The 18,723-nt window shown below is 39.1% G+C and overlaps 1 protein-coding gene across 1 annotated transcript in view; it reads right to left on the bottom strand.

Moving 5' to 3' along the window:
* Positions 1–8,290, bottom strand: part of UPRT (uracil phosphoribosyltransferase homolog) — a 37,316-nt gene extending 29,026 nt beyond the window's left edge. Inside the window, 2 exon segments of the mRNA XM_004779926.3 lie at positions 7,735–8,049; positions 8,051–8,290. Coding sequence (XP_004779983.3) covers positions 7,735–8,049; positions 8,051–8,109 — 374 coding nt within the window. The 5' untranslated portion in view covers positions 8,110–8,290.
* Between the last annotated feature and the right edge of the window lie 10,433 nt (positions 8,291–18,723).

Below are 18,723 nucleotides of genomic sequence, written 5' to 3'. Positions count from 1 at the left end.
GCTGTAGCTATTAAGACAGTATGGTACTGGCACAAAACAGACACATAAAACAAAAGAACAGAATAGAAAACCCAGAAATCGACCCACAACTATATGGCCAACTAATCTTCAACAAAGCAGGAAAGAATATCCAACGGAAAAAAAACAATCTCTTCAACATATGGTTTTGGGAAAACTTAAGAGCAACATGCAGAAAAATGAACCTGGACCACTTTCTTACACCATACACAAAAATGAATTCAAAATTGATGAAAGACCTAAATGTGAGACAGGAAACCTGTCTCCTCCTTGAGGAGACCACAGGCAATAACTCTTTGACCTTGTTCATAGCAACCTCCTATTAGAGATGTCTCTGGAGGCAAAAGAAACAAAAGCAAAAATGAACTCTTGGAACTTCATAAAGATAAAAAGCTTCTGCAAAGCATAGGAAACAATCAACAAAAATAAAGGAGCCCATGAAGGAAGACAACATATCTGCAAATGACATACCTGATAAAGGGTTAGTACCCAAAATCAATAAAGAATTTATAAAACTCAGCACTGAAAACACAAACAATCCACTTTAAAAAAGGGAAGAAGACATGAATAGACATTTTTCCAAAGAAGATATCCAGATGGCCAACAGACACATGAAAAGATGCTCAACATCACTCATCATCAGGAAAATACAAATCAAAACCATGATGAGATACCACCTCACACCTGTCAGAATGGCTAAGTCAACAGCTTCACATCCTGGCAAGGATGTGGAGAAAGGGGAACCAACCCTCTTACACTGTTGGTGGGAATGCAAGATGGTGCAGCTACTCTGGAAAAGAAAAAGAGTATGGAGTTTTCTCAAAAAGTTAAAAATAGAACTACCTTAGGACCTAGCAACTGCACTCTTAGATATTTCCCCAAAGGGTTCCAAAGTACAGATTTGAAGGGGTACATGCACCTGGATGTTTACAGCAGCAATATCCACAACAGTCAAACTATGGAAAGAGCCCAAAAACCCAACGACCAATGAATGTATAAAGAAGTGGTATATACATACAATGGAATATTACTCAGTCATAAAAAGAATGAAATTTTGCCATTTGTCACAAGGTGGTAGAGCTAGAGTGTATTACGCCAGGCGAAATAAGTGAGAGAAAGACAAATACCATATGATTTCACTCACATGTGGAATTTAAGAAGCAAAAAAATTGAACATATGTGAAGGGGGAAAAAAGCAAAAAAGAGAAAGTGAAAGAAACCATAAGAGACTCTTAAGGATAGATAACAAGCTGAGGGTTAATGGAGGAGGTGGGTGGGTTATGGGCTAGATGGGTGGTGGGTATTAAGGAGGACACTTGTTATGATGAGCACTGTGTTTTCTTAAGTAAGCAATGAATCTCTAAATTCTACCCCTGAAACCGATTTTATACCATATGTTAATTAACTAGAATTTAAATAATAATCAATTAATTTTACAAAATTTTTAAAGGATTATTTTCAACATTTGGGATGGGAGAAGTTAGGGTTAACACAGGGTTGCCAGATTTAGCAAATAAAAATACAAGACACCCAGTTAAATGTGTATTTCAGAAGTATGTCCCATTCAATGTTTAGGATATATGAAAAAAAGTTCATTGTTTATCTGAATTCAAACTTAACTTGGTGTCCTGTATTTTACCTCGTAACCTAAGAAAAAAGAACTAAATAGGCTTAAATCCACTTCTATTATGTTTTTGTTTGGTTTTGATTTTGAATTTTTTAAAGCAAGAGGTAAAAGGGAAATAGAACATAAAAGCTTTCTGGCAGGTTTAAACCAAAGGAATATTTTATTTAGAGTTAATGGTTAGTTAAAGCTCTGAAAACATAAACTCTATTTCCAGAGCTATTTTGTTATAATGTGATCACTAAAATAAAGAATAACTCCAAGGTCTTTCATGGTATACAGATGTTTTGTAAATGATACTCTGTCTCCTCCCTTCACCCTAAGAAAAACAACCCCCCAGTGAAGTCCTTGGAGCAAAACTAATCTGATGTGAAAAACTGAAAAAAAAAAATATATGGCTTTTACTACCTGCCAGGTAGAAGTCATCAAGGCCACAATCCCTAGCACCTTAAAAGCTATTAAAATAGTGTCAATATTTACTTGCACCTCAAAGCAGAGTTTAACATAAGTGTTCAAAGTCAGGAAAAGAAGAGAAGCTATCATTTTCCCTTAGAACTCAGGCTTCATTCAGAAGGTTATTTTCTTATAATGATTGAATATCAATTCCCATATGTGTCTGGTACTGTGCCATGCCAGATTTTCTTTATGTCTCCCTGGAGTATAGACTAGTTGGTGAGACATTACTAGGATATGACCAATAAATCTTTTAACCAGGGTATGCATAGTTTAAAGAGGTGATTCCCCCTTCCTGGACTAAAAGCCAGTTAGAAAATTCACAGGTGAGTGCCTGAGTGGCTCAACTGGTTAAGCAACTGCCTTCACCTCGGCTCAGGTCATGATCCCAGAGTCCTGGGGATCAGAGTCCATGGGGAGTCTGCTTCTCCCTCTGACCTTCTCCCCTCTCATGCTCTCTCTCTCTCTCTCTAATAAATAAAGAAAATCCTTTTAAAAAAGAAAGAAAGAAAATTCACGTGTAAGGGCTCCTGGGTGGCACAGCCTGTATCAGGCTCCCTGCTCGGAGGGGAGCCTGCTTCTCCCTCTCCAGCCTGCTGCTCTCCCTGCTTGTGGTCTCTCTCCCTCTCTCTCTGTCAAATAAATAAATAAAATCTTTTTAAAAAACTTTTTTAATTTTTAAATTTTTAAATTAAAAAAATATATATTTTTAAAGATTTTATTTATTTATTTGACAGACAGAGATCACAAGCAGGCAGAGAGGCAGGCAGAGAGGCAAGCAGGTGGGTAGGAAGCATACTTCACGCTGAGCAGAGAACCCGATGTGGGTCTCCATCCCAGGACCCTGAGATCATGACCTGAGCCAAAGGCAGAGGCTTAACCACTGAACCACCCAGGTGCCCCAAATAAAATCTTTTTAAAAAAAATTGACATGTAAAACCAAAACCATGTCCATGTTGTAAACAACTTGCAGGTCACAGTTTTTTTCTGTGGTGAATACGTTGGTTTTGTACAAGTAGGGAAAATAACCAAGATTCCTCCATTCTCAGGGTATTGCCAGGCCAGGCTCTCTAGGATGGTTGGGTTTGGTGTGGAATCCCTAGCTCAGCCTATATCCCTAATCCAAAGCCAGGCAAATCACCATGCTGGGGGAGAACGGTCATTCTCCCAAAAGCAGTGGGCACAATCGCCTGTGGTGTTTGTTAAGCTACAGGTACTCAGGTTTCACCCAAGACTACCCAGGTTTTACCCAAGACTATGCTAAGGGTACCAAAAATTTTATTTGGGGAAAAAAAAAGACTCCCCAGGAAATTCAGATGCACAGTCTCAGTAAAGAACATCACATTACCTAGCCAGATGACTCAAATCACATTAGGCTGCATTCACATTAGGGCTAAACAGGATGTTCATCCCTCCTGAGGTTGTCTCCCCTCCAGGTGACTAAAAAAATTAACTCACAAGGCTGATCTGGTTCATCTTTAGTGTTATTTCATGGAGTAAAATACTCTTAGAATGCTCCATTTTCATCCCAGTTGTCTGCTGAGGCCAAGGAAAGCCCTTCCAAGTACAAGGGAACACTCAACAGCTCATGAAATAGCTTTAACCTTTCAGGAGACAAAAGAAAAAAATTAGAGAGGGATTATCTTTAAATGCATTGCCTTAGACATGAGCTCATGAAGTATGGTCAAGGTAAAAGTACATTACACTCAGATTTTGCTGGTTTAATATATAAAGGAGGCAGGAAGAGAAGGATGTTCTTGCTGTTACAAAAACTGAAAATGAAGGGTAAGTTCTCTTCCCAAGTTCACCAGTTACCCATATGTAACTCAGTAAATAATTTGCTCTCTCAATGTTTAGATGACCGCACTCTCTGAGAGAAAACCATTTACTTGAAATTCAATAAGACAGCCAACATATTATATTACAAATACTCACATTTTTTTAAAAAAAGACATTTTAGATCAGTACAATATTCTCAATCTTGCCTGCTTTATCTTTTTACAACATGCAGCCCTGTGGCTCAACCTCCATTTCTCCAGGGCAAAGTCAACTCAGAAACCAATCCCTTCAACAGCTAGATAGAAAGGACAGGATCAATAAAGGAATAACAAGTACTCCAATTACTTCTATTATCAGACAGCTCCACAGTGCACATATATGATGTCACAGCAAAACAGAGAAGAGCATAAGCTCCGAGGAAGACAGGATATGATAACTGATGGCAACTTTAATAGCTTAACCTATGTAACTATAGCTCCTCTTACCACAGGCACCTTATACCAGCCCCCTAGAGGGGATAAGACAGATCTTGTGTGAGGGGAATGGCAATTTTTTAAGATAAAGGAACAGAGGCCTCTGTTAACAGATTTGATTAACAAAAACAAAACTAGGGGCGCCTGGGTGGCTCAGTGGATCAAACCCTCTGCCTTGGGCTCAGGTCATGATCCCAGGGTTTGGGAATGAGCCCCTCATCCAGCACTCTGCTCAGCGAGAGCCTGCTTCTCCTCTCTCTGTCTGCCTGCCTCTCTGCCTACTTGTCTGTCAAATAAATAAATAAAATCTTCAAATAAAAAAAAAACAAACAAACAAAACTAAAACACTGTCACCAGCCTAAATAACTAAACATCAATTAGTTAAAAAGAATTTTAGTGAGTCTCTCTATATTGTATCATAGCAGGATAAAAATTACCCAGGATCTCTCAATTTTGCTTTTTAAAATAAGAATGAGAGGGGCGCGTGGGTGGCTCGTTCTGTTAAGAGTTTGCTTTCAGCTCAGGTCATGAGCCCCACATCAAGCTCCCTGCTCATCGAGCTCTGCTCAGGGGAGCCTGCTTCTCCTTCTCCCTCTCCCTCTGCCCCTCCTCCTGCTTGTGATCAATGTCAAATAAATAAATGAATGAAATCTTTTAAAATTAGAAAAAAAAAGAATGTCAGTTCTATATATATAGTTAAATTCCCTTTACTGTCTCCTGACCCTTATGTACGCAATTCGAACCATGCATAAATCGAAACATGAAGGCTGGCACAGCTCTTCACAGTTTACAACAAATGTTCAGACAGTATCTTGTTTTAGCATCCCAGGAGTTCCATGAGATATTACCCCATCCTCGTTTAACAAATGATAAAGCTGAAGCACAGAGATGCTAAACATCTTGCCTAAGATCACTCTGGATCCGGCTGTCTCTTTCCAAGCTCACAAAAAAAAAAAAAAAAAAAAAAAAAAAAAAAGATTTCATTTACACTGAGGTTTTTCTGAACAATGCAGTAAAATCAAGTATTGATGCTGTCATATATGAATGCTGAACCTCATGTCCTCTCCAAATCTTACAGCAATGGTTTACCCTTACAATGTCATGAATACCCCTTCATGAAAGGTAATGAAAGCTAAGGAATCCCCACCCCATTAAAAAAGGCACATATGCAGATGTTCATAGTAACATTATTCATAATGGCCAAAGAGTGGAAACCACCCAAAAATCCATCATTTGGGGACAGATATACCAAAATGTGGTATATCAATACAGTGGAATATCATTCAGCTAAAAAAGGAATGGCGTACTGATGCAATGTGGTTGAAACTTGAAAACATTATGCTAAATGAAAGAATCTAGTCACACAGAAGACCATATGTTATATGACTCCATCTATAAGAAATGTCCAGAATAGGCAACTTAACAGAGATAAAAAGTATATTTGTGCTTGTCTAAATTAGTGGTTGGGTGGGTTGAGCAGAAATGGGGAGTGACTGCTGATGTGTATAGGCTTTCTTGCTGAGGTAATGAAGATAGTGCAAAATTGACTGTGGTGATGGTTGCACAGCCATGAACATGTAAAAGCCACTCAATTGTGCACTTTAAATGATGTATTATATGGTATGCAAATTATATCTCAATAAAGATGCTATTTAAAAATCATTAAAATACATATAGTCCAAATAATTTCTGATGGTTAACCAAGACCCTGAAACCCATCTACAGGTACACTGGTGTCCAAGACTCAGGATCAATAACTCCTGATCTACAGAAATAAGAATCATCCTATTTTCTTTGTTCTACATTTGAGTATTATTTCAGCTTCCCCTACCACAACTATCAAACCTATGCCTCCTACTTTTTAAGATCACTATTTCCACCTATTAGATCACATGACCACAGTATTTTTCAATATTGATTCATTACATCTAATAGGTGAGACAAGACTGATACACAAATAACAACATACAAAACAGAAGGTGAATCTTGCATTTGAAAAGCCAGGGAAGATCAGCAAGGAAGAATGATTAGAGGAAAGCTTTTGAGAGGTGGACATTTAATGCTCGGTTTAAGCTTGAAGAATAGATAGGAGATGAACATGCAGAGAAGGAGTATAAGGAGAATTTCAGAGGACGGCAGAATCAGAGATGTTGCCGAATAGTTCCTAGGAACCATGAAGAGAGGACTTACTACTGTCAAGCTCAGGATCCTGGACTTTAATCGATAGGCTCTAAGAAGCCAAGGAAGGCTGCTGAGTAGGATAGTTATCTAATCAAAACTGTATATTAAGACTGTTCAGTAATATCTGGGAGTATGTGGAAGGCAGAAAAAAACTGAAAGCAAGGAAACAAATAGGGAGCCTATTAACAATAGTATGAAGAAAAAGAAAAAGTACGAAGAAACGAAGAAAAAAATAGTACAAAGAAAAAGTTACAGTATGATTTAGAGAATGATGTCTTGACCCAACAACCATTTTAAAAGATTAAGGCACCCACGGAAAAAACGAGTGCTTTGATATTGCAGTAGCTACTCATTTAAGGTGCTGCCATCGGTGCATGGGTGGTTCAGTGGTAGAATTCTCGCCTGCCATTTAAGGTGCTGCCAATATACAAACCAGCTGTAGTTCATCATGGTACTTACTCCCCTTGAAAAACCCCATCTACAACATGAGTTTTGAGATCTCCTCAAGACAGAATTTTAACATTGCATTTTTGGTTATTCGTGAGATTTTGTGTGGCTGTTTGTGGGATTAGGAGGGGGCGCCAAAGATTCCTTTAGGTTCCCTTTGCTCCATTAACTCCACAGGAAACATTTGAGGTTCTGTAACTTTACAAAAATGAATCCTGATAAGAGTTGGATGATAAGCTTCCACGTGACCAACAAAACCCAAACTCCAAGACTAAAAGACCTTAGGCAAAATGACATATTTGCAGTAGCAAACAGTAAACGGTCAGAGAACTCGTTGAACGCAATATAATTCCCTTGAAATTGCTTTATTTCTATTTGTGCGCCCGAGGTGATTTGTGGCAGGGCATAAGCTTCGGCAGCAACCATTTCTGGGTTATAGACCAGCACAGGACACACAGCGTGGGTGAGTTTACACCCAGGAACCGCTGAGGATTAGTATTCCCTCGGAAGAAGCCAAGGAGGAGCCAGGAGCTACTTCAAAGTATCCCTCCTTTTACAGGGTGATGTTAAACCCAGGGACTAGGAAAGACAGGGTTGGAGGCCCGAGTCACGTGACACCCTGCCCTGCCCTATCCCCACAGACTAGTTTCCCAGAGCCCAAGACATTACCCCTTAGCCCTTTTACTTCCAGTCCCGGGCCCCTCCTCCCCCGCCTTGAAACACCCTCCACGTCCCCTATCCCTTTAGATCTCTGCTCACTTGTCCCGGATGATGGTCTGCAGCTCCCGGATCTGATCATTCATAGGCAGCAGTTTAAGCTGCGACCCGATCTGCTGGGAGAATTCGCGGTCCCCAAGGAGGGATTCGCTGGTTGGTGCGTCACAGTTGCCACTGCCACTGCTGCTCTCTGGGTTGAGGCTGGCCTCGTCGCAGGCCGGACGATCCAGCTCGGTTGGTATGCTGGAATGAGCATACCCTGCGAGGAGAGTCGGCATGGTCTTGGAGGCGCTGTTTCCCCCGGGCTGGTCTGACATCAGTTCGCCGGGTCGCAGCGGCTCAGAGCTCGGGGTAGACAGAGTTTGCTTTCTGGTTGTGACAAGGCGTGGAGTCCGAACACCGTAAGTCCACAGCCATACACGAGGCCCCGGGCTGTACCTGCAGCTACTGACCCCTAAGGCTAAAGGAGAGCGAGGAGAAGAGGCGGATGCTCATCCGCTCTCTCGTTCGTCCCGGACGTTTCTAAAACTCTTAACCTGGGTTGCCCCCTCTCACCCCACCACCCCCTTTCCCGGCCTACGTAAGTTCCCCTGGGCGCGTTACGTCCTTGCCCCGCCCACACCGGACGTACAGCCTGCCTAGACGCTATTGGCTCCTCTCCCGGTTGCTCTCAGGCGAACTGCCTGTAACCCTTTGATCACCGGGCTGCTTGGGTTCCCACACCTTAACCAGGCGGCCGGGACGAAGCCAGGGGTGCTTGGTTCCAGGGTCTTCCGGGAGCCCTTGGAGGTTCTGCAGGCAAAACTTTGGGGGCGTGGTAGAGCCAGAAAAATCTGGGAGTGGAGAGTGATAAAATGATTACGTACAGAAGGCCCACTGGTTTTAGACTTTGTGTGTTGGCCGAGAGATTATACTTCAAAAAAACGGCATCTTCACTTAGCTTGTCTGTGTAACCAAAAGGAAACGTAAAAAGCGAAAAGCTGCCGAAGAGCCCGCCTTCTACTAGACTGTTCTACAAACTGCAGCTTCCCAAGTGTGCTTGACCACTAGAGTTTTCCTTATCTTTATTCCTTGGGACCTACATTGAACTGTTACTATGGGGATTCCGACAGCATATCAGATCCACGACCACTTTGTTTATTGTAAGTACGTGGAAAGACACTTTTTTGAATCTTTTGGGAAAGAAGGTACAGGCAGCACTACTTCTCAACACCAGTGTGTATTAGAACAACTGGAGAGCTTGTTAAAAATACAGGTTCTCATGGCCTGCCTTTGAGATTCTGATCCAGTAGATCTGAGAAAGGATCAAAGAATCCTTGTTTTTAACAAGCAACCCAGCAATTATGATCTTTTTTTAAAAAGAGCACACTGGGGGCTCCTGGGTGGCTCAGTGGGTTAAAGCCTCGCCTTCGGCTCAGGTTTTGATCCCAGCATCCTGGGATCGAGCCCCACATCTGGGCTTTTTGCTCGGCGGGGAGCCTGCTTTCTCCTCTCTCTCTGCGTGCCTCTCTGCCTACTTGTGATCTCTGTCTGTTAAATAAATAAAATCTTTTATAAAAAAGCACGCTGTAAGAAAATAATTTACAGGCTTCCTTTTTAAAGAGCTATAATGTGAAAGTCAGACACCTGCTAATTCTGCTAAAGAAAACTATTGAGCGACATTTAACAAGACCCTTTCCCTTTCTGGACTTGCCTCTCCCCATCTATAAATGAGATGCATTAACTATTTGACTCCTAAATGTTCTTCCAATTTTGACATTCTGTAATTCTATTTCGCCTCCCAAAAAACCAATTCTTAAAATTCCCTTTTCCACAGAGTCACATAAGCCACTTACGAGAGATCAGAGTAACATTAGTAACAGATAACAACACTATCCAGGCCTTTCCTTGGTGGGACTTGAGCCTTGATCTGGCACTCTGTTTCCAATTTTTTGTTTATTGTTTTGGTATTCATATTAATGGTATTTTTATCCCTTTGTTTCACTCCTATTTTCTCTGCTTTGTTCCTGACTCTCTAGGTCAGTACACTATTAGCTGTAATTATAGAGAGTTTAAATTTGATTGGATGAAAGGCATTGCAGCCTAAAACTGTAATCCAGTCACTTTTGAAAGCTTATGTATTTGTCCACCTAGCACTGCATATAGTTCAAAGGGCCTCTGGGTTTAAAGACAAATCTGGCGGGGCACCTGGGTGGCTCAGTGGATTAAAGCCTCTGCCCTTGGCTCGGGTCATGATCCCAGGGTCCTGGGATCAAGCCCTGCATCCAGGTCTCTGTTCAGCAGGCAGCCTGCTTCCTCCTTTCTCTCTGCCTGCTTCTCTGCCTACTTGTGATCTCTGTCTGTCAAATAAATAAATAAAATCTTTTAAAAAAAAGACAAATCTGGCTACTTTGCCAATGGATGCTCTAAAGGAAAACACTGCAGTACAGTATTGTTTCACTATCAGTAATTTAAATGAACTAATGAATCTAAAATGGTATCGTGAGATATTCCAGGACTAAAACTGTACTGTAGTCATTTTTATCTAGTTTTTTATCAGGCAAATGGCTTGTTCTCAAGGCCACAGAATATGAGTTAAGACTGTACTTAACTCATGTTGCTAGTATGTCTTCTGTTGCTAGTGTGTCTTCTGTTTTCACTCTTATAGGAAATATCCATACATACACTTACCTATGTTAACCAGTAATCATTAGAAAATCTATGTATGTAGTTATTTAAGAAGCTATTAAAGCACAATTCACTAATGAGTAGATAATGACACCTAAAGTTTGGTACTTTGTAATTTAGGAAACACTTTTATACACTCTCTCACTTAATTTAAAAAAAAAAAAAAAGCTGGAGGTTTACCAAGCCCCATTTAGAGATCTTATCTGTGCGATTCTTTATCTTCAAGTGACTTGTCCAAAGTCACAATCCCAAAAGTAGCAGACCAAGACAGAAACCCCAGTCTTTTGACTTCAGATGCAACCTTCTTCACACATACTGATAGAACCATGAAATCATTCGGTTAACAAATACTAGCTGAGCCCTTAACTATTTGCCAGGAATGTTGCTATGTGCTGGAACAGATAGAAAAATGAGTGACGATCTTAAAATTCTCCATGGTGGTAGAGGTCAGGGATAGTATGGATCTTTGAAAACCAAAGGACAAAATTAAGCAGCATGGAAACCTAAACCAAAAATGCTAATAACAGAATTGACAAATTTGAATTTAGCTCTCTTGCTCACTTTTTTAATGAAGGCATGAAGCCAAATAAAGCAAAAGCTGGAAAATTCTCCTGTAGTATTTGAGATGACTGTAAACTTCATTTTAGATTGTGAGCTCCAAATTTGATATATCCCAAAAAATTATGGGAAGCAACAAACCAATTGCTTGTGTCAATAGAAATCCTTTACGTACATCTACATAGTACTTTTAGAAAGCACTTTATATAGAAGTTATCTCATTCAACATTGTGGAGTAGTGAGGCTCAGTATTATAATTTCTGTTTTACAGGTGAGAAAATTAAGACTTAGGAAACTAATTTAGAGTTACATCATGAGTAGTAGAGTTGGAAGAAGGCAAAAGAGAATTCATATTAATATAATCTCTATTTTCTATGCAGTATGTTTTAGTTAACCTCATTTAAATCTTTCAATAACCTTAGACGGAAGGCTGTATTTGTTATCTATTTGTTATCTGATATTTACTGATAACAAAACAAATGTATTGAGATTAACGACTCTGTCACACAGGTAGAAAGTGCAGGAGCAGAGATTTTTTTTTAAAGATTTTATTTATTTGTCGGAGAAAGAGAGAGAGAAAGTACGCACAAGCCAGGGGAGCGGCAGGCAGAGGGAGACTCAGGCTCTCTGCTGATCAAGGAGCCTGATGCAGTACTCGAGCCCAGGATCCTGAGCCAAAGGCAGACACTCAAATGACTGAGCCACCTGGGTGCCCCAGGAGCAGAGATTTGAACGAAAAGTCAATTTGACTGTTCCTATAACCCAGGTCCTCAAATTTGTCCAAGTTATCTTCCTCTACTATAGACTAAGATTATGCTTGTACTAGATAGTATCTCACCTGAAATACCAGATTAAACCTATGAACCAAAAACTGTACTATATGACTGAGCTGGGGGATCCTGATATAATTATGTTAATACATAGTTCTCAGATGAACTCTTTGACAATCCCTTTGTGCCCTAAGCTCCAAGAATTCTTTAATTCAATTGACTTTGGTCATGCTTAAGCTATTGCATTATTTTCCTTTTTTAAAAAGATTTTATTTATTTGACAGAGAGATAGAGAGAGCACAGGTAGGCAGAATGGCAGGCAGAGGGGAGAGGGAGAAGCAGACTCCCGGCTGAGCCAGGAGCCCTATACAGGGTTTGATCCCGGGACACTGAGATCATGACCTGAGCCAAAGGCAACTGCTTAACTAACTGAGCCATCCAGCTGCCCCTGCATTGTTATTTTAAATGTCTTATGAACAAAAATTTTAATTAAAAGATTAGCCAGTGTTCTGAACAAATACTGTGGTTTGTTTCTCTCCAAATAGCTACAACTTTTAGATGTATGCCTTGGTTCTATGGCTTCCAGTAGTCTCAAAATCTCTATTTGGATATCTTTTTTTTGTAATTTACTCCTCCTCCTTTCAAAATTTTTGAATCACTTTTAAAATACATATTTACCTGATGATTCACAGACCTGTACCCCTGGGGCAAATAATACATTATATGTTAATAAAATAATTTTAAAAAGAGTACTTAGTACTCTAATTTGGAATAATAAGAAAGTACATATTTACAGCCTTTTGCAGTTAGTTTACTTGTTAAGTACAAAGACCCTCCTGTGGAGCTTTAAACAATTTCTGGTAAGGTGTATGGGGCAGGGCAGGCATATCTTTTATAAAGAATTATTCCCTGTTCTAAGAAAGAAAATGCCTTGTATAAGAGGTATAAAATAGAACTTGTTAATATGATGTATTAATAACTGAGGTGTCTTGTTTTTTTAAGTTTTTTTTTTTTTGAGAGAGAGAGGAGAGGGAACATGAGCAAGTGGTGGGGGTCTGCAGGGGAGGAGAAGCAGACTCCTGCCTGAGCAGGAAGCCTGAATTGAGGCTCCATCCCAGTTCCCTGGGATCATGATCAGAACCAAAGGCAGATGCTTCACCTTCACCGACTGAGCAATCTAGGCACCTCCTGAGGTGTCTTTTTTTGTGTTTTGTTGATTTTTTATATTGTATACTTTGAAATGTTTCTATTTTTCTTTTGTGTAAATTCTAAAGGTATTTTTTTCTAGTTACCTTGGGACTTATATAACACATTTTCTAACAGTATAGTTTAAATTGATAACAACTTTAATTTTAATCACATATAAAAATTCTACACTTTAACTTCTCCTGTCCCACTTTAAGTTATTGTCACAACTTACATTTATTCCTATTACGTATCATTAAACATGTTTTACTTATAGTTATTTATAATAATCTTCTTTTTTTAAGTAAGATCTATGCCCAGTGTGGGGTTGAACTCATGATCCTGATATCAAGAGTCACATGCTCTACTGACTGAGCCAGCCCGGCACTTCTATAATAATTTTCTTTTAACTTTTATATTTGAATTTAAATTTATTTACTCACCACCATTATACTAATGCAGTGTTCTTTCCTTTGTCTATATATTTACCTTTACCAACGAGTTCCATATTTTTTTACTAGTGTTGAGTAGCTGCTTAGTGTCCCTTTGTTTCAACTTGAAGAACTCCCTTCAGCATTTCTTAAAAAGCAGGTCAAGTGGTGATTAAGTCCCTCAGATTTTGTTTGTATGGTCTTTATCTCTCTTTCATTTTTTTCCCTTCCAAGTTTGTATTTAAATTCCAGTTATTAACATACAGTGTAATACTAGTTTCAAGTGTCAGATTCAGTGATGCATCATTTACATACAACACCCATTGCTCATCACAAGTGCCCTCCTGAATAGCCATCACATTTAACACATCCCCCCACCCATCTCCCCTCTGGCAGCATTCAGTTTGTTTCCAAGAGCTAATGCGTTCCTCTCTCTATTTCCCCCCATGTGTATCTGTTTTGTTTCTTAACTTCCACATATGAGTGAAATCCCGTTATTGGTCTTAATTTGACTGACTGATTCTGCTTAGCAGAATATTCTCTAGATCTATCCACATTGTTACAAATGACAAGATTTCATTCTTTTTTGTGGCTGAGTAATAGTCCATTGAATATATATATCACTCCTTCTTTATCTGTTCATTAGGCCATGGACACTGGGACTCCTTCCATAATTTCCCTGTTGTTGATGATGCTGCTATAAACATAAGGGTGCATGTATCCCTTCAAATCAGTACTTCTGTGTCCTTTGGGTAAAATACATAGGAGTGCAACTGCTGGATCTTAGGGAGGCTACATATTTAACTTTTTGAGGAACCCCCATGCTGTTTTCCAGAGTGACTGCACCAGTCTACATTCCCATCAACAGTGTAAGAGGGCTCCCCTTTCTCTGAATCATTGCCAACGTCTGTTGTTTCCTGACTTGTCAGTTTTAGCCGTTCTGACAGGTGTGGGGTGATACCTCATTGTAGTCCTGATTTGTATTTCCCTGGTGATGAGTGATGTTGTGCATCTTTTCATGTGTCCATTGGCTATCTGGATGTCATCTTCAGAAAAATGTCTATTCATGTCTTCTACCCATTTTTTTTAAACTGGATTATTTGGGTTTGGGGTGTTGAGTTTTATAAGTTCTTTATATATTTTGGATGCTAACCCTTTATCAGATATGTCATTACAAATATCTTCTCCCATTCCACTGGTTGTCTTTTAGTTTTGTTGATTGTTTCCTTCACTGTGCAAAAGTTTTTTATCTTGATGAAGTCCCAATACTTTATTTCTGTTTTTATTTCCCTTGCCTCAGGAATGTTGGTAATGAGAAGGTGCAACAGCTGATGTCAAAGTGGTTACTACCTGTGTTCTCCTCTATATTTTGATTATTTCCATCTCACATTTATATCTTTCATCCATTTTGAATTGATTTTTGTGTATGGTGTGAGAAAGTGGTCTGGTTTCAGACTTCTGCATGTTGTTCCCCAGTTTTCCCAAAACCATTATGTGAAGAGATAGTCTTTTACCCCTGAATATTCTTTCCTGCTTTGTTGAAGATTAGTTGACAATATAGTTGTGGATCCATTGCTGGATTTTATATTCTCTTCTGTTGACCTATGTATCTATTACTGTGACAGTATCATACTGTTTGGATCATTACAGCTGAAGGAGCAGGAGGCTGGCTGAGGACAAAGCAAAAGCTGGCGCCTTGCACCCCCCCTTCACCCGCTCCCCTCCGTATGTGTGGCATTCCTCAGGCACCCCTGACTGCCATAAAATGATAAATGGTTAACTTGCTGAGATTGCGATCCTGCAAGACAGGAGTCTCCCTTGGTTTGCAAGTGTCCTTGAGATTTACAAACAAAGAAGTTACCTTATCAATAGCCCAATTTCCAGGGACACAGGACTTAGTTCCTCAAGCCCTAATGTCACCCTCCCCTCCATGAAAAACGGAAGGAGGCGGAGGTAGAAGGAAAAGTAAATAAAGTTAAATTTCTTTTAAACCTAAATCTCATTAACAAGGATGCTTGATAGCAGGAATGTAACATTCCACCAGGAGACTCCCAATTGTCTTTACTTGGTAGTAACCAGGCCTTCAATATCCTGATAGTGCTTTTTTCTGCATGCGTGGGCTAACCGGCCAGTTCTGCTTCTGTAAGATTGCTTTGTCTGCTTTCACGCGGGGTCCCTTGACCCAATTCACTGACGCCAAGTATGCCTGTTCAAACTGTCAATCAATCAGCTCAGCCCCACCCGAAACTTGTTTGTACCTGTCTATAAAAACCCTGCACCAACCCAGTTCTGGACCTCTCGGCGTTATCGGCAACGAGCGGCGCAGAGGTCCAGGTTCGAACCTGCAATAAACGACCTTTGCTGATTGGCTTTGACTCACGTCTCTGGTGGTTTTTTAAGGTGGGGGTAATATTCAATTGGCATTTCACAGCTTTGTAATAAAACTTTAAGTCTGGAATCATGATGGCTCCAGGTTTGCTTTTCTTCTTCAAAATTGCTTTGGCTTTTTAGGGTCTTTCGTGGTTCCATACAAATTATAAGATTGTTTGTGCTAGCTCTATGAAAAATGCTGTTGGTATTTTGATAGCAATTGCATTGAATACCTTTAGTAAGTAGTATAGACATTTTAACAATGTTTATTTTTTCCAACCCATGAACATGGAATGTCTTTCCATTACTTTGTGTCATCTTCAGTTTATTTCATCAGTGTTTTCTAGTTTCAAGAGTACAGATCTTTTGCCTCTTTGGTTAAGTTTATTCCTAGATATCTTATGGTTTTGCTTCAGTTGTAAATGGGATGGATTCCTTGATTTCTTATTCTGCTGCTTCTTTATTGGTATATAGAAATACAACAGATTTCTGCACGTTGATTTTGTATCCTATGACTTGACTGAATTTGTGTATCAGTTCTAGCAATTTTTTGGTGGAGTCTCTTGGGTTTTCTACATAGAGTGCCATGTTATCTGCAAACAGTGAAAATTTCACTTCTTTCTTGCCAATTTGGATGCCTTCCATTTCATTTTGTTTTCTGTTTGCTGAGGCTAGGATTTCCAGTACTATGTTAAAATAACAAAGGTCAGAGTGATCATCCCTGTCTTGTTCCTGACTATAGAGGAAAAACTCTCAGTTTTTCTCCATTGAGGATATTAGCTGTGGGTTTTTTGTATGTGACCTTTATGATTCTTCTATTCCTAAATGGTGGAGGGTTTTTATCATAAATGGATGTTGTACTTTATCAAATATTATTTCCAAATTGATTGAAAGGATCATATGGTTCTTATCCTTTCTTTTATTAATGTGGTGTATCACATTCATTGATCTGTAAATATTGAATCATCCTTGCAATTCAGGAATAAATCCCTCCTGATCATGGTGAAAGATTCTATTAATGTACTGTTGCATTCAATTTGCTAGTATTTTATTGAGAATTTTGTATCCACGTTCATCAGGGATATTGGTGTGTAGTTCTCTTTCTTAGCGAAGTCTTGTCTGGTTTTGGAATCAGGGTAATGCTGGCCTTGTAGAATGAGTTTGGAAGTTTTCCTTCCATTTCTATTTTTTTGGAATAGTTTAAGAAGAATAGGTATTATCTCTTCTTTAAATGCTTGGTAGAATTCCCCTGGGAAGCCATCTTGCCCTGGACTTTGGTTTGTTAGGAGACATTTGATTACTGATTCAATTTCTTTGGTGCTTATGGGTCTGTTCAAGTTTTCTATTTCTTCTTGTTTCAGTTTTGGTAGTTTATATGTTTCTAGGAATTATTTCATTTCTTTTAGATTCCCCTATTTGTTCACATACGATTTTTCATAATATTCTCTTATATTGTTTGTATTTCCATATTGTTGCTTATGATTTTTTCCTCTCTCATTTGTGATTTGATGATTATTTAGGTCATTTCTCTTTTCTTTTTGATAAGTATGGCCAGGAATTTATCAATGCTATTAATTTTTTTAAGAACCAGCTCATGATTTCATTGATCTGTTATATTGGGGTGTTTTTTTTTTGTTTATATCATTTATTTCTAGTCCAATCTTTCTTATTTCCCTTCTTCTGATGGCTTTGGACTTCATTTGTTGTTCTTTGTCTATCTCCTTTAGGCTTAAGTTTACATTTCTTCTTTGAGATTTTTCTTGCTTCTTGAGGTAGGCCTGAATTTGTGGTCTTTCTACATTTTTTCTTGTGGTTGACTTCAAGCTTCCTAGATTTGTGGTTGGAAAAGATGTATGGTATGAACTCAATCTTTTTATATTTGTTGATGCCTGATTTGTGACCTCGTATGGGACCTATTCTGGAGAATGTCCCATGTGCACTTGAGAGGAACGTGTATTCTGCTCCTTTAGGATGAAATATTCTGAATATATCTGTAAAGTCCATCTGGTCCATTTGTCATGCAAAGCCATTGTTTCCTTGTTGATTTTCTGCTTAGGTGATCTGTCCATTGCTGTAAGTGGGGTGTTAAAGTCCCTTACTATTATTGTATTATTATCAATAATATGTTTGTTAGTATGTGTTCCTTTATGTTTGTTATTAAGTGTTACTAAGGATGCTCCCCTTTGGGGTGCATAAACATTAACAATTATTAGATCTTCTTATTGGATGGACCCCTTTACTATGATAGAGAGCCCTTCTTCATCTCTTGTTACAGTCTTTGGATTAAAATCTATTTTGTGTGATAGAAGTATTGCTACTCTGGCTTTCTTTTGACTTCCATACGCATGGTAAACTTTTCTCCATCCCCTCACTTTTAATCTGCAGGTGTCATAAGGTCTAAAATGAGTCCTTGTAGGCAGCAGATAGATGGATCTCATTTTTATCCATTCTGACACCTTATGTCTTTTGATTGAAGCATTCAGTCCATTTGCATTCAGAGTAATCTCTGTTACAGATGAATTTAGTGCCATTTTATTACTTGTTTTGTCATTGTTTCTGGAGATTTTCTGTGTTCCTTTCTAGTCTTTGTGTTCCTTCTAGTCTTTAGTCCATTCTAGTCTTCTAGTCTAGTTCCTTTCTAGTTCCTTTCTAGTCTTTCTAGTCTATTTCCTTTTCTACTCCTTTCTAGACTAGACTTAGTCTCTAGTCTAGTTCCTTTCTGGTTCCTTTCTAGTCTAGTCTAGTCTAATCTTTTGGTCTTTCCCACTCAAAAAGTTCCCTTTGATATTTCTTTCAGGGCTAGTTGAGTGCTCACAAACTCCTTTAGTGTTTGTCTGGAAAACTCTTTATCTCTCCTTCTATTCTGAATGACAGCCTTGTTGGATAGGGTATTCTTGACTGCATATTTTTCCCATTCAGTACATTGAATATATCATGCCACTCTCTTCTGGCCTGCCAGGTTTTTGTGGAGAGATCTGCTGCTAATCATGTTCATCTTACCCTGTAAGTTAGGGACTTCGTTTGTCTTGCTGCTTTTAGGATTTTTTTTT

The sequence above is a fragment of the Mustela putorius genome, unplaced genomic scaffold (genome assembly GCF_011764305.1).
Source record: "Mustela putorius furo isolate JIRA1106 unplaced genomic scaffold, ASM1176430v1.1 tig00001114_pilon_pilon_pilon, whole genome shotgun sequence".
NCBI classification, from domain to species: Eukaryota; Metazoa; Chordata; class Mammalia; order Carnivora; family Mustelidae; genus Mustela; species Mustela putorius.
This window is presented reverse-complemented; position numbering and strand designations above follow the sequence as displayed.